This window comes from Siphateles boraxobius, unplaced genomic scaffold, assembly GCF_051911475.1.
Source record: "Siphateles boraxobius isolate OS27281-9 unplaced genomic scaffold, OSU_SipBor_1 24, whole genome shotgun sequence".
NCBI classification, from domain to species: Eukaryota; Metazoa; Chordata; class Actinopteri; order Cypriniformes; family Leuciscidae; genus Siphateles; species Siphateles boraxobius.
The window spans coordinates 1,579,411-1,602,500 of NW_027508855.1; the positions used below are offsets into that span (position 1 = coordinate 1,579,411).

Genomic DNA, 23,090 nt, shown 5'->3' on the forward strand with positions numbered 1-23,090 from the left:
AAACCAATAGGAAGTTTGGAAACATAGGTCATTGGCTAAATACTAATGCCCAAATGTCAAAATATTAATAGTAAGTGGCAAGTAAATGCAAACAAAGTCAGGTGTGGTGTGGGTAATTATTGACACCAAACTTTGTATGTGTCATTATCACCTCACTCTGACCACACCACATACATTTCGTAATTGCGCCACCTATTGGTCGAAAGTGTTTTTTTATTATTATTATTTATTATCATTATTATTGTTATTATTATGTACAATCTTTATTATTAAAGTGATCTTCTGAGCAAGCCATGAGATTGAGATTTACACAATGTTTTTTTTAAATCATATTTACACATGTTGAAGGGCATAATGAGGTCAGATATCGAGTCTACACACGAGAAGATGCACAGAAATGCAGATCTTTTGCTGTGTTAACATCAGAAACCGAACTAAATTAATTAATTATTCAAATTCATTCTTATTACTTATAAGAAACGAATAAATATTTATTATCATGCTGTTAGCCAGTCAAAACTTCATAGCATGCTACTATCCAATCAAAACTTCATTGTGTTTATTTGTTAAAACATAACTTAATGTGTGCAAGGGCAGTTTTAACAATGGCTTTGTTGGAGAAGAAGCCCTAAAAGACAGTAGGAAAGCATCTCAATGATCACTGATAAAACATTATGAGACACTCATTAATAATAAGGGGGAAAGGTCAGAGTTTATAAAAGATAGTAGTTGGTCAGGCCCAAATAATCTTTTATTACACACCACAAATCTGCCTATACAGTACATGTTTTTGTGAATTAAGAATCAACTGAACCCCTTCTACTAGTTGCTGGAGTGGTGTCTTTCTTAAATGACAGCAAGACATGAACTCTGTTACACAGAGGTGTTCACATTATAGCTCCACCAGACATGAAGGCTGTCACATGATGCACGAGAATATAAGTTACTTTCTATTTTACTTACAAAAATAGGTTTGCATTCCTCTGCCTTCACTTAACAAGAGTTCCATAGGTCTTTGTTGGCAATGATTGATCAATACATATGTAAACCCTATTTAGGTTATCATATACAAATATTTATATAAAATTTTTACAACACAAATTGCAACATATTCCCTGTACAAGAGCAGTGATAAGTCCACATTGCATGAACCATAATTCAACAAATTGTGCAAAATAAGGAAAACAAAAACATTCATCAACAGAACTTAAAGGCATTTGGCAATTTGGCGGGTATTTATATCAAAGATAAAGCTTATGTTCAGTATCAATAGCCATGAAAACAAAACTGTATGACCACTTTTATTTGTACACGGCTAAAATCTCTGACAGATTCATGCTCCACTTCACAACCTGAATTTGTCTTTTAAAGTGCATGCAATAATACCAGTAACTCTGACAGAACTGATTCAATGTAATAAGTCCACATCCTGATAAAACTAATGCCAATTAATTTAGGATACTGAACAATGAATACATTTTTTGTTCTTTTTTTTCTTTCTTTTTTTCTAAGTAAAAAGAAATAACGCGTGGGTTCCACAATATGAAATTAATTAAAAGCTCTTAATGTATTCACCATATTTTTAAATCAGACACTGCTTCAAAATCTGCTTCTGCGTAAAGTTTTGATCAACAGTTGTCACATTCTCCGTGATACATACAAAACAGCTAATAGCCAGGGTGAAGACGCAGGACACATTCTACAGTCACAATGTCCTTTGATGACACCAAAGGCATTTCACACTTCATTTCCACCTAACATGATGGGATCTTACTCAACATATCAAAGTGCTTACTTGTACTAAAATATCCTGAATTACTAATTTAATACCAAAAGTGGGACAATGGCATGGAGAAAAGGTCAGTTTGTCTAAATATTTCTTCTTGGTTTATGAGCTCAGTGATGCACCACCAAACCACTTTTGAGTTTGTAGCTGTTTAGTTTTTCCTTTCAGAATATCAAGTTCTCACAGCCGATATGAGTTATAAGATACTGATCCAGCATGGTCACTGTTTGGATAATCTTGGTAAATCCAACAATCAGGGACAGTGCAGGCACAATGAGCCCAAAGACATCAGTGTTGAACAGTCCCTTTTACCTCTGTTGGATCATCTGGCCTCATCCTTGGGAAAGTCAAACGAGGCCAAGCTTCCGAATCCTAGCCGCGCACTCTCTGAATCAAATATCTCCAGTTCTCGCTCCTGACGCTCAAATAAATGCTTGATTTTTTCCGTCCGTTCCTTATGAAGTGAGGCCAGCTCTTCTTCAATCTGTGAACAGGGGTGTGGGCAGTATTTCAGACAGGATGCCTTCCATTTTATTACTACCAAGCAGAGGTGGGAGTAAGTCACACATGTGCAAGTCACAAGCAAGTCTCAAGTCTTAACCTTCGAGTCTCAAGCAAGTCCAAGTAAATTTTTTATAAAGGCAAGTCAAGTCAAGTCAAGTCACCGCCTTACGTCAAGCAAGTCAAGTCAAGTCGTAGCTTAGGTCACAAGTCACTGGCAAGTCATACAAACGTTTGACGATTTCACTGAATTGATATATTAAAATAAGTTAAAACTACAGAAGTTGTGGACTATGGTTTTATTTGCAACTTTATATTTTTTTAATATATGCATTTCCACATATAGCTGAGTGGTTACTACAATAAAAATCTAAATGTAACTGAAATTAGGCCAACATTAAAACATGAAAAAATAAATATGCCTCAAACATTGCAGAAGAGCATTAAAAGGTATTAAGCAATTCACAATTCAAGTATAATTCCTATGCTACCAAAGGCATTCTTCAAACTGGCATCCCCTTAATACAAGTTATATATTTTTAATTATGAAGTTAAAACCACCAATAGGTGGCGCCAAATTACCGTATTAATGTACGAGTCATAGAAGCATTCATTTAACTTATGTTCAAAACGGCAGATTCGTTCTGGAACTAAGCAACTAGGTCACTGAATCACAAATACCCATAACTCTTTCTGTGGCTTGTTTGGAACTATTGTCATTGGAGAAATCGAGCAAAATTCTGCTGGCATTTTGATAACATCTAATAGATGTAACCCCTGATAACAGCTGCTTCAAGAGAAACATAAAACACGACAAAACATTAACAGTTTTCTATGTTGTTTTTTGTCATTGGAAAGAACGACATATTTGGCTTTAAAGCATGATTTAAAAAGAAATGTGGCAAATGTTACACAAAACATATGACATCATTAATTATCATTTGAATATTGACAACATTAAGCTACATTTGAAAACATAATTGTTTATAAAGAGGCATGCTGTTTTGACCAATATTCTCGATTTAAAGATAGTCAAATTAACAATAACAAACAGGTTAAACAAGCCATAGCTTACTTTTAGACGTGGTGAATGAAGTTCGACTGTTCTAGGTTGTGATGGTCGTCCGATATCCCTTGCCAGTTATTATGCGTACAGCAAATCTTCTTGTATGAATATAGTAAATTTCTAGTGTTTATATCCAAAAAGAAACGATGCTGAGAATGTTTTTGTATTTAGCGCGCTCACCGCGATGTATGTTTTTTCTGGGCTTGTGCAGTGTCACGCAATCGCGCAGAATCTGATGACTGACGTCAATGGTTCCGTTGCTTTCATTTTGTTCATCAATTGATGTTGCGATGATAAATGTATATCAAGTCATTCTCGAGTCATACAGTTCAAGTCAAGTCAAGTCTCAAGTCATTGGATCTCAGGTCAAAGTCAAGTCGAGTCATTTTCTTAATTTAGTCAAGCAAGTCTCAAGTCCTTAAATTTGCGACTCGAGTCTGACTCGAGTCAAGTCATGTGACTCGAGTCCCCCATCTCTGCTACCAAGTTCACAGTTTGACCACTTATGGCCAAATCTATCCTATGAATTACAGAGGTTCATTTTTTTTTTTTTTAAACAGCTCACCTTCTGTTCCAAGTGAGCCCTACGCAATGACGCCTTCTGTTCCAACTTCTGCACCTCACGCTCATGTTGGGCCTCCATCTGTGCCTTGGTTTTGTTCTGGTAGGCATCAAGGAGCTCCATCTCCTGGTGTAGCTGCTGCCTTAAAGCCTGACATTCAGCCTCCTGCTCTTCATCTAAACGTAACTGAGAGAATTATATGCTCCAATTATTAAAAACACTGAGATTTTCTATACTATTCCATATTGAATAAAAGCAATATTGCATATATAAGCAGCAAAATTACACTTCACAGTGTTCATTTGGAAAAATGGTGCAACTAGAAACTTGGTTGTGGAAATTCAATTTGTAAATCCTATTTTAGCAGTTCCTAGCAGAGCCACTAGAGGGAAACCTCTCAAACGGTTTTAGCAAGAAGCTATGATAGGAATATTTAAAAAAGCATATTTTGACTGCATATGAAAACAGCATTTGTTTAAGAACAATTAAACACTCCATTTCTATTTCAACAGGTTTTCTCTAATTCCAAAGAGGCAATGTGGAGAAAAAAATGCATTCCCATTTTTGACACACTCAGTGAAGTCATATACTGTTTCAAAGTTTTAAATAAAAAAAGATTTTTAGAGTACATAAAACAATTCTATTTCAGTCCTTCAACTTCAAAATGTTGTATTTAATTCAATGTGTTACATGCTGTTTCTTTGTAATTATTAGTGAAATTTGCTAGCAAGTAAATCATACACCATTCTTTTTTTTCTTTTCTTTTTTGGCAGAGTATGTTTCAGTACATTTATCAGGTGAAGTTTATAACCTAGGCCACAAACTGACCCCACATTCTTAGGACAAATTGTGTGGTTTGATGTAATTTTCCTCTGCTGCTTGTGTACTTTACCGATTGAGAGGCCATCATCTCATTAATGCTTTGCTCATATTGTTCTGCCAGCTGTGCAAGCTTGCGCGTCTGCTCCTCCTTCAGCGACTTCAGGATGGCTTTGTGGTCACTCTTCGGGGAGACTTCCAGCTGATGGTTCCTCAGAGCTTTGTACTGCTTGTTTTGCACCTTACATGTATCTTGGAATTGCTTTTTGATCTGCATCTCCAATGTCTATAATGAGATGAGATTATTTAGGTATTATTCTTGATAATGATTTAAGGCAAGGCAAGTTTATTTATATAGCACATTTCATACACTATGGTAATTCAAAGTGCTTTACACAGAAAGGTATTAAAATAATCACAAAATAAAAGCAAGGAAAATTAAAACAGTTATAAAAGGAATTAAAAGAGTAAAAAGATGATAAACTCATAGATAATCATACATGGGTTGAATACAAAAGGTTTTTCATCCTGTGTTATTGTGTATACTTTCACTGTTTCAAAGAGAAAAAAGCATTTAAAATTAACATTTAAATACATTTAAATCCTTTTAATGTTAAATTAGTGACTTGTTCATCCAAAGCTGCTACATATTCTATTTTTATATTAATATTATGTAATGTTCCTTTTAATTCATATTTTAAGTTGGTTCTTCCCACCATTACATAATGTTTACCTTAAGGTTCCTGGGCTGCTGTCGGCGTTCCAGTGCATGCTTTCTGTGTAGCTCCCTCTGCCGGCGACTGTTGTACTCCTCCTGGTTCTCCAACTCAGTTTGATGCTGGTGGCGCATCAGCTCAAAGCGTAGCCTTTGTAAGGTATGTAGATGCCGCTGTTCCAACTCTTGGGTGGACTCATCCTGCCTGATCATCAACGCATGCTCCATTTCTTTTTGTGTCTTCTTCTTGTTAAGTTCCTTTAACATAAAGAGCAAGTCATGTATGAATAATATTTCATTAGTTTGTGTGACATCAACAAAAAAGGATAACGTGTAGTAGGTTTCTGATTTGAAATAGCACAAATGCTCTGATCAACACTAAATATCACTATATAAAATCTACACACCACGCACGCTACCTTTCAAAACTTTGTGGTCAGTTTTTTTTAAAATAAATTAATACTTTTATTCAGCAAAGATGGATTAAATTGATTGTAAAGACATTTAAAAGTGACAGTAAAGACTTTTACATTGTTACAAAAGATTTCTGTTCTATTTATCAAAGAATCCTGAAAAAAATGTATCATGGTTTTCATAAAATTATTGACCAAAGCAATTATTTTAAACATTATTAATAAGAAATGTTACTTAAGCACCAAATCAGCATATTAGAATGATTTGTGAAGGATCATTTGACACTGAAGACTGGAGTAATGATGCTGAAAATTCAGCTTTACCATCACAGGAATAAATTACATTTTAAAATATATTAAAATAGAAAACTGTTATTTTCAAATAAATATCGCCTTGGTGAGATGAGCATAAGAGACTTTAAAACATTAATCTAAAATTTAAACAAGTTTAAACCTTTTTATTTTTTTTAATTTAATGTCTAAATGAAACCTCAAAATTCACAAGAACAAAAGCATGTGCTTGAGACATTCTTTGTAGTGATTCCTATTATTTCTTGCCTCCCGCATTTGCTCTTGTTCAAACTCATGCTTCTTGATAAGGCTTCTTCTTTTTAGAGCACGGCAGCTCCTTTCATAAACCAGTCTTTGCTGGTTCAACAGCTGGGCCTCCTCCTCAGCCTGGGAGCGCTGCATTGTTTCCTTATGCCGTGACAAGCGCTCCTGTTTCTCCTCTTTTGGTGTATCAGAGTCTTCATTCATATCCTAATGCATACAGAAAATATATATATATATATTACTGTAATCTTTTACTGCAAAATCATGGTAATAGAATATAAGGGCATAAGGGGCAATGGAATTATATACTTGGCTTACACCTACTGTATTACAGGTAATATGAAACAATTAGTCTGACATTGTTCAGGGCCCTGTGACAAAGGGACTAACATCGTCTATGGTAGTGGTTCCCAAGTTTTTTAGAGTGGTGTACCCCCTGAGGCATTTAACATCCTTCTGTGTACCCCCTGTTCCACTTAGACTGCAGTCACACCTTTTCCATTTTATTGGTTCACACTTACAAATAATCAGACCGAGAAAAGACTATTTGGCGTGATGTCTGAGGGGAGGGCCCTGACCTCGAATTTGGCTGACTGGGATAGGAACCAGCCAATAGTGAGGAGTGACGGATCAATGCAGAAAACTGTTCTTTTTTTTTAATTAAAAAAATGTATTAGACCACCACCCAATGTAAGTCCGGACTTGAATCCTATATGAACAGTTTTTGGGATTTAGTGGATTCAAAGGTAGATCGCATAAAAGTTTAATCAAAAGCAAGTCTTTGGGAACAACTACAAACTATTTCAGTCATTTCATTAAGTCAATAACAACAGAGACTGTGGAAAAGTACATAAAAACAATGCCAGCAAGAATGCAAGCCAAAGGATGCCAAGTAGTTTAGTTGTTTCAGTTTGTTATTTGCCTAGTGTGGTGAGCAGGACGAGGCCGAGGGCCGTGAGAGATACGAGACCGGTGTGTCGGGCAGGTGTCGCTCATCGGCGTTCACGCCACCACCCTCACGCCATTCTCTCACTGCCCTCTGCCTCGTCCAGCTCGCCACACCTAGTAATGGCAATAACATTTTTAGTTTTAAACAAGTTTTTGACAGATTCCTAAAATATTTATTTTCAATTTTATTATGACAGGTGGTCTGCTAAATTTGTTAAGCACTGTATATATAGGCATCCTCTCGTGCTGATTGGATAGATCACTTGAACGAGTTCCTCATGAACTTTGTTAATAATGCATCATTAATGTGCAATATTTGCCCCCTTAAATTGATTGTCCAGTTAATTTTTTTACCTCTATAAATGCCTTTATAAAATATTTTTTTTACAAATAAATAAATAAGTTCAATAGATAAATATGCAATGATGGTAAAAACGAAGTGATACTTTTAAATATTAAACTAAAACCGCCAGTAGGTGGCAGTAAGTCACTATCTTAATGAGTGAGCCATTGAGTCATTCATTCATTCAGTAACTATGAAAGTGGCTGTAATTATGAATTATGAATGGGTTCAAAGCCGCAGATTTGTTCACGAAACACCGCTGTGTGTTGCAGTTTTGCTGTGGCTTTGTTGGAACTATTATTTCGTTGCAAAATAGAGCAAACAATACTGACAATAATACTGTTTAAAATGTACATCATATAAACATGTACTGGTCATACATGTAGAATGTTCGTTCAACTGAAAAAAATTGCATTCTTGTTCAGATAATATAATATCAAAATTAAAAACAAAAACTTACACAAGGGTATGTGTGGCGAACAGGACGAGGCCGAGGGACGTGAGAGAACGGAGTGAGGCCGGTGGTGCGAGTGTTAATGAGCAACACCTGTGAAGTACACCGGTCTCGCATCTCTCACGGAGGAGCGGAAGCATAAAGGAGGAGCGACGACGTTGATGATCGAGAGAGGAACAGGCCTGTCTTTTGTTTGTGTTTTATTTTATTTTGGAGAGCCAGCAGTCGTCCGCAAGGGGCTGCTGGCGGATCCTTTTATGTTTATTTGGTAGCCAGCAGTCGTCCGCGAGGGGCTGCTGGCGGTACTTTTGTTTTTTGTTTGTTTTATTTTAAATAAAGTATTTTTGATTATTTGCCGGTTCCCGCCTCCTTTTTCCCTGAACTTTGCTACAGTATGTTTTTGTATCGAAGAGAGTTTGAGTCTTAAAACCATCTCTATGCATAGCTTGTCTATATCATATCATCTCTATGCACACCATGTCTATATCTTTTTCTTCATGCTAATACGTGCTAAATGGCAGTAAAGCACGATTTGCTAAGGCAGCATACTCTGCACACAACCCATCATATGTGGATGCAGTCAGTTTTGACCGCAAAAGATTTTAGAATGAAATTAAATGGGTTAGGGTTAGGATTAGGAATAGGGGTTAGGGTTAGGAATTAAATGAACGGCAAAACACACCAATTTTTTTGCATACCCCCTCTGTCACCTCACGTACCTCAGTTTGGGAACCACTGGTCTATGGTATACTCATTGGGCTCAGAAGAGTGGGGCCCATACATTAAAAGTTGGGTTTGTCCTGTGTCCTGTGAATTCATTGACTGTCCTGATCTCACCTCTTTCATTCTTTCTCTGCATAGTCTGTACTGCTTTTTCTGTGTGTCCAAGAAGGTGGTCAGTTCCTTCTTCTGCTGGACCAAGATCTGTTGCTGGATTCTCTTCTCCTCAGCTGCCGAGGCCTTCGTCTTTTGAGAGACAAAATGAAATAACATCTGGTTTTGCGATAAGTATCCTGGGTTTGGATAAGTATCACACAAAGCTTACTGTGGTCAGCTGTGCATTAGTAAACTAACAATATTTTGTCATCATGGTGATTTGCTATATTGAATAAACATACTGAACTAAGTAATTTCATTAAAAATCTATTTTAAATAATTCATGTAATCCACATATAGCGGCATACAAAAGTCTGAGACCACTAGTGAAAATCCTTTCGCATAATAATTTAATACAGTTTATTTTAATTACAAATTATTAAAAAAAATTATGTTAACCTTAAAAATAGTATTTTCACCTTTTGTTTTAATCACAGCAGCCTCGAGCTGCTTGAAATCCACAAGTTTGTTGATTTGAGATGATCCAAAGAGATTCTTGAGCTTCAATGGAAGCAAGAACATCTGATCACCTGTACAAAGGAGTTCAAGTGATCAATGTCACAAATGTGCTTATTTGATAATACTGAAAAATTGTAATATTTCCAATTAATTTGAATACATAACCTTTATTTGTTTTTCATTTTTCATAATTCTAAAACGTTCTGTTTATTTCCCGGTTCAAATGAGATTTTCCATTCCAAATTTTTACTGTGGTCTTCAACTTTTGGACCCCACTGCATGTTCACAGTACCAACTTACAGAAAAATTGATATCTTGTAAACTTTGCATAACTCTCTCCACTATGTGTAAAGTACAGTAGGAGCAAGCACCTCCTTGTCCAGTTGTGCAGCTTGCTTCTTGGCCAGCCGCTCCAGTTCAATGTAAGTGTTATTGGCCTGGGTCTCCACTTCCTTCTGCAGCCGGAGCTTGTGCTCATCCATCTCAGCCTTTAGCCTGTTCTCCAGGGCGATCAGCTGCTTCTGGTGCTGCCGCCGCATGCGCTTATACCCTGACATCTGCTCACGCCCCACAGCTTCCTGCTCATGCTCCTGGATCTGCTCACTGACCTGCAAACACAGTTTGTTGGTGGTCAAAGGTCACGTAAGCCAAGCAAGATTATTTTCTCATTGCACCTTTTAAACCACAAGGTGTAAGATATTAACTTAAGATTAAGATGTTCATTGTTACCATTTAGGTTACCAATTACTTGTATCTTCATTATAATGACCAATTCTGTAAAGTAAGTGACTTTCTAGTCATTTCTGTCATATTATGATTAATTCTGAATTTTCTAAATTGAAAAAAATCTGTAACCTTACATACCATATGTATGTAAATGTTTATATAACCAAAAAAAGTGTATGCATCATTTTGTTTAATGCTGTGTTTATTTGCTCCATCAGAGCAACTGCGTAATGATATGAATTGTTTGATGTATTTAAGTCTTTAAATTTTACTTTAAAGTTTTTTTTTCTTTTTTTTTCACCACTAGCATAATGTTATAGAGTGTATCACTCATTAAACTTTTAAAAATCTAAAATCCATATATAAATTTTGGGCCACAGGACCTACTGAATACATGAAAAGTTGATGCATAATGTGTAGTAAAAGTGTTTATCAGTATCAGGATTTTAGGTTAAAATTAATATGTATGCATAAGAAAAAGTCAATATATTGTGATTTCACTGTTTAGTGTTTTACTAATTCACATAATTGATTAGTTCATTTTAAATCATCCTTAGTTTTTTTTTACAGTACAAATATACCATGTAGTTTATCATTTAATTAGATATCATAAAAGCTGCATGCATACAAAAAATAACTAGATAAAATAAAATAATTAAATGCATGTTACACAGCTCATGTCAGCTATAAGTATTTAGGTTCATATCATTTACATTTTACATTAAAAATATGATTTTGGAGCCAATCAGATTCATCTTGATGGGTTGAACACTGTGTCTGAGTAAATAGTGTCACTAATAGATTCAGTTCTGAATCAGAATGCCAATATGAAAGCAAATAATTATGTTATTTGAATGATCATGTAACCTACTAACCTCTCTCTCTGTATATATAAAACCTTTGACTTAGTTTGCATTCTGGAAAGGAATATATATATATGTGTGTGTGTGTGTGTGTGTGTGTGTGTGTGTGTGTGTGTGTGTGTGTGTGTGTGTGTGTGTGTGTGTGTGGAGGGGGGAGCACTGTACATAATGTACAGCTCCAGAAAAGAGCTCTAGATCCCAACAAAATGAATATCTTTACTACAAAAAAAAAACGAAGCGTAAAATAAGCCTGCGCTCCGGAGACAGAAAGACAAGGGGAGGGGGGGGGAGAGTAAAAAAGCGCTTATTAACAGGATGTGGTTGCCATGGTTACTGATGTGGGGTTGAGTGGATGACCGTGGCAGGCCTGCATTTCTTATGCAAAAACGGCGAGCAGAAGAGGAGAGATAGGCTGCCTACCAAATATGCTGGTGTGATGATGGCAAAGCGTTGGCGGATGCTGCTGCTGCTGCGATGATGGCGAGCCCGGCTCTTGTGAAAAGAAGAAGGCCGCAGCTCTGGCCTGATGTCCCTGTCTCCAGCCTCATCCCTCACGCAAGCATGCTTCTGCAGGGGGGGAGGAAAAGACGAAGTGAGTGGGGGTGGGCGCTAACCGAGCGCCCTGCTGCTGCTGATGAGGATGATGCCGCTGCGTCTCCCTGCTGCCCGCAAACAGCCTGCTGCTTCCAGCGCATCCTCTTCACCCTTCATCTGTTACTGGCGTATGTCGTTCACAGGTGCCTGCAAAAGGCACAGCATCGCGATGGATGGCGCGCGAGTCGCTCTGTACGGCGAGAGCAGGAGTCCGTAGCCTCTCTTCAGACTAGCGGCTGCACTTCCTGAGAAGAAAGAGGAGGAGGAGGAGGAGGAGGAGGAAGCATACAGATCCGGTGGGATAGAGTAAGTTACGCACGGTTACGCAATGCCTACCACGGGCAATCAACGGAAAGTGTGCGCGCGTGCATACGTCTCAAACTCTTATCGTTTCTAACTCTACATACTTAAAGGGGCAGTCAGTGTTTGTTTATTATTTGTGTTAGTTTTTGATTTGTTGCTAATAAAGGTTGTACTTGTAAAGAATCAATAGCCTAGAACTTTTGAGAAATTTGATTTAAAATGATATACACTTACAATGAGTGTCATTTAAGTATTATGTCCCCCGTTGAGTGTAGATATCACGCAATCGACCAAATTACTAATCATAATAATATAAAATATAATAAATAAGGAAATTAAACCAAAAACAATGGCCTGCAGCATTTGAGGAAAATTGCCGCGAAAACAGGTGCGTCATCATAGCGTCACAGCAAAATGCCTGTTGCAAATTGCAATTATCATTATTCTTATCTCTGGTGCAACAGTGTCAAATTCTACGTAAAACATTTTGAGGTGAGTTTAGTCTAATAGGTAATTATGAGAAATACATAGAAGAGACTGGGGGATTTCCTTAGGCTCTCAAGTAAAGCATTTCCTGTGTGGTTTAGAGGTTAAGAGAAATTGTCTTTGATCTTTTTGCCCCACATATAAAATGCAGACCTATCTGACACTCAAAAGCATGAATTCTGCTGAATTAACACGAGCACCATTCCAGTGACTGAGTTACAAACATTCCAGAGTTGACTGAGGTTGATAAACATTTGAAGGGGCAGAAGGTACCCCCATGCTGAGACTGGGCTGACACACACCCATGCACATCCAAAACCCAGGATGTTAAATCAACAACAGATACAGAAGAAAGTGACCACAGTCAGCATACAACACTTCCAATGAATCCTTATTCCCTCCGCACTCTACCTATTGTGCACGATTTTTGGTAAGAATTGTGGAAAGTACCAGGTATTGAGCTATTACCTGTGTTTTGCTGAGAAGACTCCGATTTCCCCTGTAACACAATTTACCACATCAGTGCCACACTTGTGCTTGAAAAGACAGACTTCTTACCAAAGAAATTACATGTATTTGTCTAAGCATATAAATGTTTTTTTTTTATTTTTTGTTTTTTTTGGTATATGTGGCGGCTGTGAGATCAGACTTTAATTGGAGGACTATAGGATGTTTGTGCAAGTTCTAAACTTTTGGCTCTGGGATTTCCCTTGTAGTCATAAGGGGTAAAAATAAAGATTAGCTCAGATAACATCTGATGTGATTTTCTGTCCACGTAAGGCATTCTGCATGCAATAAATGCGCAATTGCATCATTAATACAATAGTTGAATAAAAGTGCAGCAAATCAAAGCAAAGCAAAGTTTTCGTCATCTTCCTTCCTTGTCTGAAGTTGATGGGTGGCTGAAATTCCAAACTGTGCTTTTGCGTCTAAAGATCGAAAGGTATCAGTGAAAATCTAGTTGAGAAACTACCTTCCTATTACAAGTCCACTTCCTGTTGAACCGACATCGGGCACAGAGTTCAGAGCAAGGGTGGAAGAGCGCTGTGGTGGACTGTGGTGATTTTTCTAATTTCTGCTGCTTTTAGCATGGCATTGTCAAACTTAGAGCAATGTTTTCGACAGATGATATGTAACAATTTTCAAAAAGTGTGATCTCAAAATGCAAGAGTATATTTGCATTAAAATAAAACTTAACTCAGAGATGTTATCGTGTGGCATTATGCAACATCAAAATCTTTTTATTTAAGATTTCAGAGGAAACAGTCAAATTACATTTTTACTTACAAGCTCATTTGACGTAATGACGGTTGAGTAAATAGATATGATTGCTCAACCTATCCAGACTCTGCATCACATAAGGAGATGGGTGGCAGCTAAAGAAGGAGGGAGCATTACACATAGTACATGTGATAATGAAGACGCAAAAAGAAAAAAAAATTCTGGGAACTCTTGTTGCCTCAGAAAGCTGGCCGCGTCATTTCCTTCCAATGACAAATGTGTGGTTTCAGTCTTTAAAAACTTTTTCAGAGTTATGATCATGACCAGTTTGAAACTTTGTCTGTGAAAGGAGAATGAATTGTCATGTTAGGAACATGGTCTGCCTATTTCAGAGATCACAAGCAAAATCCAGTAAGTATTACTGCCACACTGCACACATAACAATATGCTTACAGTCATACTTAAGAATAGTCAGACATGGAATATTATTAATGCTGTGATTCAATTAACAACCCAATTACAATACACATAAACGAAACATATTTGTTGAAGTGTGTTGCATTTGATAGATTTACATGTACTGACTATATATGTGCACTCATAAGATCATCATCTGGTCATTCTGACTGCAGTGAATGTGAATCTAAAGACATTTTTTTGTGAAAGTGTGCACCATAAAATGTGAATTTGTTTTGACTTGAGCTTAGTGGATTTGTTGAACGTGACTTTAATTACATTTTTTTTTATTCAGGAATAATCCTCCCTCTCCTCATCTTGATTGCTGTTGAGTTAGTGCAACCAACAATGTCATGCAAGAATGAAAACTGCAGCCGGCTTCTTCACAATAGTCTCAAGCTCACTAGGTTAACCAGCAAAAAGACAGCAGAGCTCTTAAGAACATATGTAAGTACTCTCTTTCTATAGTTACAATAATTAACCTTGCAAATGATGTTTACGTCAATAATCCAAGTTTGGGTTGTGATTGGTATAAGAAAGAGGAGATGCTCTGACAATACATGCCTAATATGGTCAACAGTTGCTTGGGTGGTTTCCACATCCAATGAGGTGATTCCTTTCATTGATAAAACTAGTTAGTTTTGAGAGTGGGTGGGAGTCTATGGGTATGTAGGAGGTGTAAAATTAGCTATTTGACAGTATATATTGTGCATGAAGTGTAGAAATAAGTCTTTCAACAGAATTGTTCATGGTCATATGTATTCAAAATAGCAAAAGACACTGAATGGGGCTAGTCACAGAGTGGGTTTTTAATTAAATAAATAAATAAATAAATAAATGCATTCTGTCTAAGCTAGTGGTTTTCAACCAAGGCCCAAATAAGACAAAGAAAGAAAATATTAAGATATTTCTCATTTTAATTCACCCCCTGAAAGTTTTTTGTTTGTTTGTTTGTTTGTTTGTTTGTTTGTTTTTTGTGAAAAACCTAAATAGGTAAAAGAGGTCGCCGACTTTTAAAAGATATTTCCAGATGTGAAAAAGTAATTTAAATTAATAATATCTTATAACTCCAAGAGCATTTTTATAATAAATATATTTTTTCTTGTTATGCCAAGCTCTAAAATATTTTATTTTTATATAGAAATTATGAGTAAACAAACATTTTTTAAAACAATTTTCCTAATCCTTATCCTGTAAATCAAGTCATGGGGTTATTAAATATGTTGTGGAAAGTGGGGTCTTGAAATCAAACAGGCTGAGAGCCAATGGTCTAGGCACATGCCTTTAAGTCTTGCCTACTGACAAACTTCTGAACATGTCCAACATTATTGGCCTGGAAAAAAAAAATGTATTTAATAATGATGGGGCATGTTGTCACAATAGAAACCTGACAGGCTATTTAACCTTAATTCTCTTCACTGGATTAGCCAAGAGCATTGTCCAAGACAATATTAGAATGTAATATAAAGGATACAAATTGTAAGGATAAAATAGATTGTAAAAAAACTTTTGTAAAACTTTATAGTTCTTATAGACTTATGTCTTCTCTCATTCAGAAAGCCAGTCAAGGAGACTCTACAGACCTGATCTGTGATATGCAAATGGACAATGTTCCAGAATCAACAATCTCCGGCCATACTATATCGGAGCGCATCTTGAGTGTTTACACCCGCCTGAAAGAGTTTCTGCCTCACATGAAGACAGTTATGGAGCAGCAGAAAGACTTCTATCCTCCATCCAACCCTGTGGCAGAGGGGCTTAACATAATAATTACACATGTTCGCCACACTGCTCTGAGAGTGAACTGTCTCTTACAAATCCTGCAACCAAATATACCCATTCCTGAGCCAGCTGAAAGGCCAACGGGAATTCCCCCTGCACAAAATATTTTCCAGCAGAAGGCCTATGGATGCATTGTCCTGTCTCGGCTTCAGGAGCTCCTTAGCAAAGCAGTTCAAGAGCAAAAGTCTCTTAGGGGGGAAATGTGCAGAAAAAGGACAAAAAATGCATTCTGATACATAAAATGATGTTGATGTTTTAATATTAATATTTATTTTGGTTAATATGTAACTATTGAAAATATGTCCTGTGGAGTGTTTCTTTATGTAATATTTATTAATGTAATTTATTTCTGCCCTGAATACTTTATGTAGATACTTTATCCAAATATGTAGACAAAAGTTTTGTTTTTTTACTTCCATTTGGACTAAAAAAAACTTGATTCAGTTATGAAGCATCAGCTGTCATCAGAACTATGTACAATATGACTGGATGTGGAGCATTTTGCCATTCAGGAAAGAAGGCTCAAAACAATTCTAAGCACACTCATTTCTTAACAACGCTCTATGAGGTCATGCATGTCGTCAGAGACAATTGTTTTAATTATAAAGAAATTTGCAGAGATAAACTGTGATGTCACAATTTAGCCATATTGGCTTTTGTGGTGTGTGCTAAAGTAGCATGACCTGAATAACCTTGTAAATGTATATGTACTTTTTGAGACGGCCTAGAGTTGAGACCATTTTAGAAGTCAGGAAGTGCAAGAGACTGATATCAGCCCATGACGCATTCATTTCACCACATCAGAAAGGGGAAAAAACTGACTAGCTGTCTCCCCTGTCACAAGGTATAAGTGTGTGTTTGTGTCCATGTGAGTGAATCTCAAGCCATTTGCTTGATAGTTTACATACTTTGGTTATTATGTTTCACTCAGCACAGCTACAAATGCTTTCTATAATTATCACTGTTATAAATTATGAATGTATGTAATTATGTTGATACTTATTTATATGAAAGCTGTATGTACATTATGTCATGTGTAAATCACTTTGCATTCTTCAACATAAAATTAAAGGAAACTTCTGTTCTTGTACTTACACTGTGTACAAATGTTGCAAAGTTGCACACATGGACATTCAGAAATGCTTCTTCCTTTCTTTCCATTTAGTATATTGCTGACACTTTGAATGACAACAAAATCAAAGCATGAACACTAATATGAATTTCATAATAATTCATAGTATCATATCATACCATACAACATGCAAAACAACACAGCCACTAAGGATACACATCATCAGTAATTATTGTTAAATGTTTCATCTGATCTATTAATTTTATGTTGTGAGTGATGGCAGTCAAAAAATACCATTCAGGCAAGTTGCCCTAGTCACACGCTTATGTGGAAATGGAAGTAGGAAGATTCATTATAGGTCAAGTTCTGCATGGCAATGTTTTTAAGGAAAAACAGGGAGGGGAGCTTTATCAGCATTTCTCCCCATTTTATTAAATGTCTTATTATATTGTGTGTTAATATTGCAACTGGAAGAAGCAAAATGCATTTTTACATTCATCTCAATGAAACATTTAGAGGCATAATCATGCAGAATCAGGGGAGGCCCTTCCCAACACAATACTACGTCAGAAGTTCAGCAATGCAAAAAGTGTCCTGGTATGCGGCAGGGTCATGATATTCATGCAGTAATTCTACCATGGATCCACCAAACCCATATTCATGAAACAGCCAGAATGTGAAATGGCTGAAAATTGCTGTTCATCCTTGCGCTCATCTGATTCGGCAGGGTATGAGTAATTTTGTGATGAAGAATGCCTTAAAAAATAAATGTTTAGCGCTTTAGACCTTTGGGACTTTTATAAATGAGAAATGCAAGTTTTCCAATCTAAAAAAATAAATAAAAAAATTATTTCCCCATCTTTTTATAATGGAAAACATTATGCAGGCAATTATCTGGGGACTCTTTCATCATACTGCAAGATTATCCACACAGCATTTTCCACTAGTTCATAAAGGTTTTAAACCTTTCTAATGAACACTTGACATTGTGCATAATGATCTCTAGTAGCTGAATGGTCCTGGAAACTTCTGTGCAAAACAGGAGCTGCGTTTTGTTCATATAAAACAATTAAAACAGTGATATTTGTTCTGAGACATTGCATCCAACTTTCTGATGTCTAACAAAGTTGATTTCAGTAGAAAACACAGATGGGGTTTTTGTAAGAGTGCCACGCTTACTAGCAAAGGGAGTGGCACATCTTTTCATGAAACAGGGTAGTGGGTCACAGAGTCTTTCACAGGTAGCTCGTGGTGGGGAAGACCCCCTAATCAAATAAACATACAATCAAAACAGGTGCTCATGTGAGAACTTCTTTCTGTCTTGTGTTGGCAACCCCACTTGACACTTTCACATGAAATATGAAAGTAATCATCGCCTTTTTACCGTCAAATACTGAAGAGATCTGAGAAATGCTTTGTATTGTTTCAGTGGGGGAAAAAAATAGTGCATTACAAAAAGTGTTGCAAGATGCTGTTTTATTGTGGTAAATGCAAGTTGCAGATTCAATACACCGTAAGCGCTTGAAGAGTCCTTTTTCCTTTTTAAGGTTAACAGTAGAAACATTCATTCATTTCTTCATTCTGAGACATTTTTTGCCCTTTCACAGAGTAAATTCTAGTTTCATTTTTGCAACTACAAAAACGCTTTATGCAAAACAAAACTACATTTGCATAATTCATGCACAATTTATAACTGCTAACACAGCACAACTTGAGCTCTATGTCTCAAAGTTTGTTCTTACTGAAATATACGTGGCTGCTGATATTGATTAAAGGTCTTTGGTGTCCACTAGCAGTTACAGATCCTCAATGCCATGGTGTCATTATTTGTTTTAGAATATTTTGTATTGTTTATAATGTAATTTTGTTGATACACTTCTAGTTGCCCTTGCAAGAACAGGCTGAAACATACTTATTAGTTGTACATAAAACCTGAGTATTTCTATATCCACTGACACAAACAAAGCTGTTACATTAGCAATATCTGCTGGTTGATAAGAGTAACTGCAGTTCTTTATTTCAGATTATGGATTCAAGTAGTTTTATTTTATTAGTATTATATGCAGATCACACATAAAAAAGCACACCAAATATTGATATTGCTATATCACAGTTTTAATAATATGAATGTTCTATTCAGTATTAATACTGAAATGCATTTGGTTATAAGTATTCAACATTGCATTTTTTTTTTATAGGAGGGTTTATACAAATCAAATTAATAAATAAATAAATGTTTGCATAGTATTAATTGTATTGGACCATAATTATGTAATATGTGCATGCAAAGCCAGGAGTTTCAGATATCAAGATACTTTCTTTCTTATTGCTTTTCAACTTTTGTAAAATGCACACTCTGAGCTTCCTATAAATAGTTCATAGAACTAGAGATCTATCCAAACTATTCTAAACCGGCCTCATCTAATAAAGTGCTTATTTTACTAGAAAGTATACGTTTAACCAGCAGTATTTAGACCGAATGTTACTTGCATAATACAGTTGTGTCCATGTTTAAGAAGCGAATGTGCATTGTCGTCTCGATTTCAACTCCTTTAAGAATCTGTTGAACAGGAAACCAGGAAAAAGAGTGAAGGCAGGTTATAAAAGTAAGGCAAGTCACATGAGTTCAGACCATTCAATGTCTTATGTTTACACATGTTGTATGTGATGATGTTTAATGCAAATACAAAGTAGTGTATTTGTTAAAAGATAATGGCCCAATTGTAAATTAGACCATCTGGGTTGTGCATACAAATATATAAAATTTACAAACCTTCAAAAACTGCTCAAATGTTATTCCTTCAAATAACTCATCAGATGCCTGGTAAAAACACACAAAAAACAGATAGATTAGCAAGAGATTTTATGTGTTGTGTTGTGTGTGTGCTTGTTTAACTATGCCTGTGAGGGCCAAATTACCTCACTTATATGGTAAATATCCTGATATTTTAAATGTTTAAAGGCTTATAAATTGGCCAAATCATGATCGTATTTAAATCTAGTGTTTTGCACAGGTTTTGTAAGGGTTAATGGTCAAGTTGTGACATTTTAAACATCATTAATCAGATATACAAAACAATAGAAGTCTATGAGATGTTCTTACTAATATAGTGAAATATTTTGTCCCCAGGGGCCTCATTTATAACCGTTGCGTACGCACAAAACAGGCCCAGAAAGATGCGTATGCTACTTCCTACGCATAGGTTGTAATTTATAAAAACGAACTTGACGGGAAAATTTGCCGGCCTGCACGCAAACTCTGACCCATGCGTACGAACGTTTTGGAAATGGAGCAGTTTGGCGACACCGATGGTGCGCTGGAGTTAAATATCTTTTTGGTCACTTTTAGACAGAAAATCTAAAGAAAATGATACATATACAGAAAGATAATACAATCATAATTTCACTCACCAAGCCTATCACATGAAGCAAACATCCATCCCTTCTTAAATGTCCGCGCCAGCGAGCGCGTTGGGCCGTTTAGTGAAACTGATGCAGCCTTTCTAAAACCGTACATTCATTATACGTCCTAATCATAAATAGGCCTACAGTGCATGTTCACAATACAGTTTAAATAAATAAAAGAATGATTTAAACTATGCTTTACTTCTGATATAAACATTAGATTAAATATGCCATTCTCATTAATGGTGTTAAACACTTAAACTACATGAAATCATTACTGAGAAGTTACAACATTTTTATATTCAATAAATATAAATATTTGTTGTGGATTCAATGCTTTTGAACACTTTTCCTCTGGCATGCTGTGTTTTAATGTTTTAACTACAGAGATTAATTGCTTATGATAATAGCAGATTGTCTGAGAAAATAGACCTTGTTGTGCATTATTCGCACAAAACTATCTTTTTCTGTTAAAAATATAAATCAATTAAAAATACTATTTGGCCAGGGGAAAAGATTGAGAAAAACTTTCTCTGAAATGTATTTTACACTATTTGATTTATTGAAAAACAAGGCAAGGATAGGCTATTAAATAATTTTTACTAATGACATCCGTATTTCATATCGTAATACGTAATACGTAATCCCGTATTTTCGGAACCGTTAAACATGTTATCACATGGATGAATAATCATATGCAAATGATATGCAAATAAGGATATGCATAGTAAAACTAGGCGTTGTATGCTCCATATATGGTTATTTCGGGGTGGAGACGCATGTGCGCACAATGTTACGATGACTGGGATTTATAAAGTGAATTCAGCGCAGATTCTGGCGTACGCACGGTTTTAAAAGTCTCAATTTTTGTTTGCGTACGCCATTTTTGGCTTTCGGGCGCACGTACACTTTTAGTAAGGATTCTCAGACAGTTTTATAAATGAGGCCCCAGAAGCGGGACAAAATATACACTTGCTCACTCATTCATTTCCTCACTCACTCACTAATTTCCTCATTCCCTCACTCACTCATTCCCTCACTATATAATTGTTATGTTCTTCGATGTCCCCATATAGAAGATTAATGCTGGCTGAGTGAGTGAGTGAGTGAGTGAGGGAGTGAGGAAAAGAGTGTGCAGGTGAATGAGTGTGTGTGTGTGTGTGTGTGTGTGTGTGTGTGTGTGTGTGTGTGTGTGTGTGTGTGTGTGTGAGGGAATGAGTGAGCGAGCGAGTGAGTGAGCGGGTGAGTGAGTGAGGAAATGAGTGAGCAGGTGAGTGAGTGAGTGAGTGAGTGAGTGACCATGCGAGGAAATGAGTGAGCAGGTGAGTGAGTGAGGGTGGGTGGGTGAGTGAGTGAGTGAGTGAGTGAGTGAGTGAGTGACTGGGTGAGTGAGTGAGGGTGGGTGGGTGGGTGAGTGAGTGAGGGTGGGTGGGTGGGTGAGTGAGTGAGTGAGTGAGTGAGGGTGGGTGGGTGGTTGAGTGAGTGAGGGTGGGTGGGTGGGTGAGTGAGTGAGGGTGGGTGGGTGAGTGAGTGAGTGAGGGTGGGTGGGTGAGTGAGTGAGTGAGGGTGGGTGGGTGAGTGAGTGAGGGTGGGTGAGTGAGTGAGTGAGGGTGGGTGGGTTGTTGGGTGAGTGAGTGAGGGTGGGTGGATGGGTGGGTGAGTGAGTGAGTGAGGGTGGGTGGGTGGATGGGTGGGTGAGTGAGTGAGGGTGGGTGGGTGAGTGAGTGAGGGTGGGTGAGTGAGTGAGGGTGGGTGGGTGGGTGGGTGAGTGAGTGAGTGAGTGAGTGAGGGTGGGTGAGTGAGTGAGTGAGTGGGTGAGTGAGTGAGTGAGTGTGGGTGGGTGGGTGAGTGAGTGAGGGTGGGTGAGTGAGTGAGTGAGTGAGGGTGGGTGAGTGAGTGAGGGTGGGTGGGTTTGTGAGTGAGTGAGGGTGGGTGAGTGAGTGAGGGTGGGTGAGTGAGTGATGGGTGAGTGAGTGAGGGTGGGTGGGTGGGTGAGTGAGTGAGGGTGGGTGGGTGGGTGAGTGAGGGTGGGTGGGTGGGTGAGTGAGTGAGCGAGCAGGTGAGTGAGTGAGCGAGCAGGTGAGTGAGTGAGCGGGTGAGTGAATGATTGAGTGAGTGAGTAAGTGAGTGAGAGTGAGTGAGGAAATGAGTGAGCAGGTGAGTGAGTGAGTGAGTGACTGAGTGAGGGTGGGTGGGTGAGTGAGTGAGTGAGTGAGTGAGTGAGTGAGTGAGTGAGTGAGTGAGTGAGTGAGGGTGGGTGAGTGAGTGAGGGTGGGTGAGTGAGTGAGTGAGGGTGGGTGGGTGGGTGAGTGAGTGAGTGAGTGAGGGTGGGTGGGTGGGTGAGTGGGTGAGTGAGTGAGTAAGTGAGTTAGTGGGTGGGTGAGTGAGTGAGTGAGTGAGTGAGTGAGTGAGTGAGTGAGTGAGTGAGTGAGTGAGTGAGGGTGGGTGGGTGAGTGAGTGAGGGTGGGTGAGTGAGTGAGGGTGGGTGAGTGAGTGAGGGTGGGTGGGTGAGTGAGTTCCAGTGAGTGAGTGAGTGAGTGAGGGTGAGTGAGTGAGTGAGTGAGTGAGTGAGTGAGGGTGGGTGGGTGAGTGAGTGGGTGAGTGAGTGAGGGTGGGTGGGTGAGTGAGTGAGTGAGGGTGGGTGAGTGAGTGAGGGTGGGTGAGTGAGTGAGGGTGGGTGGGTGG

General features: G+C 37.7%; 3 protein-coding genes across 6 annotated transcripts in view; 1 reads left to right on the forward strand and 2 right to left on the reverse strand.

Annotated features, from left to right (window-relative positions):
- Positions 1-733: 733 nt before the first annotated feature.
- Positions 734-11,933, reverse strand: taok3b (TAO kinase 3b). Of its 2 annotated transcripts, XM_077240660.1 has the most exons (8): positions 11,507-11,933; positions 9,869-10,105; positions 9,000-9,128; positions 6,421-6,624; positions 5,468-5,707; positions 4,808-5,020; positions 3,919-4,101; positions 734-2,270 (listed from the first exon to the last, which is right to left on the reverse strand). In XM_077240660.1, the coding sequence occupies exons 2-8, from the start codon at positions 10,052-10,054 to the stop codon at positions 2,109-2,111; spliced, it is 1,317 nt and encodes a 438-aa protein (XP_077096775.1). In that variant the 5' UTR covers positions 10,055-10,105; positions 11,507-11,933; the 3' UTR covers positions 734-2,108. The 2 variants fall into 2 exon arrangements, with proteins under 2 accessions (XP_077096775.1, XP_077096776.1); XM_077240661.1 differs by lacking the exons at positions 9,000-9,128; positions 9,869-10,105; positions 11,507-11,933 and adding an exon at positions 8,169-8,423.
- A 2,071-nt stretch (positions 11,934-14,004) lies between these two features.
- On the forward strand, positions 14,005-16,277 carry m17 (IL-6 subfamily cytokine M17). The gene is made up of 3 exons (XM_077240666.1): positions 14,005-14,101; positions 14,442-14,593; positions 15,703-16,277. The coding sequence occupies exons 1-3, from the start codon at positions 14,044-14,046 to the stop codon at positions 16,159-16,161; spliced, it is 669 nt and encodes a 222-aa protein (XP_077096781.1). The 5' UTR covers positions 14,005-14,043; the 3' UTR covers positions 16,162-16,277.
- Positions 16,278-18,459: 2,182 nt separating this feature from the next.
- Positions 18,460-23,090, reverse strand: part of tescb (tescalcin b) — a 10,338-nt gene continuing 5,707 nt past the window's right edge. For all 3 annotated transcript variants that reach the window (XM_077240664.1, XM_077240663.1, XM_077240665.1), the window contains 2 exons: positions 19,774-19,821; positions 18,460-19,560 (listed from right to left, as the gene is read on the reverse strand). In XM_077240664.1, the coding sequence (XP_077096779.1) occupies positions 19,483-19,560; positions 19,774-19,821 (126 nt within the window). In that variant the 3' untranslated portion in view covers positions 18,460-19,482. The remainder of the gene's footprint in view (positions 19,561-19,773; positions 19,822-23,090) is intronic.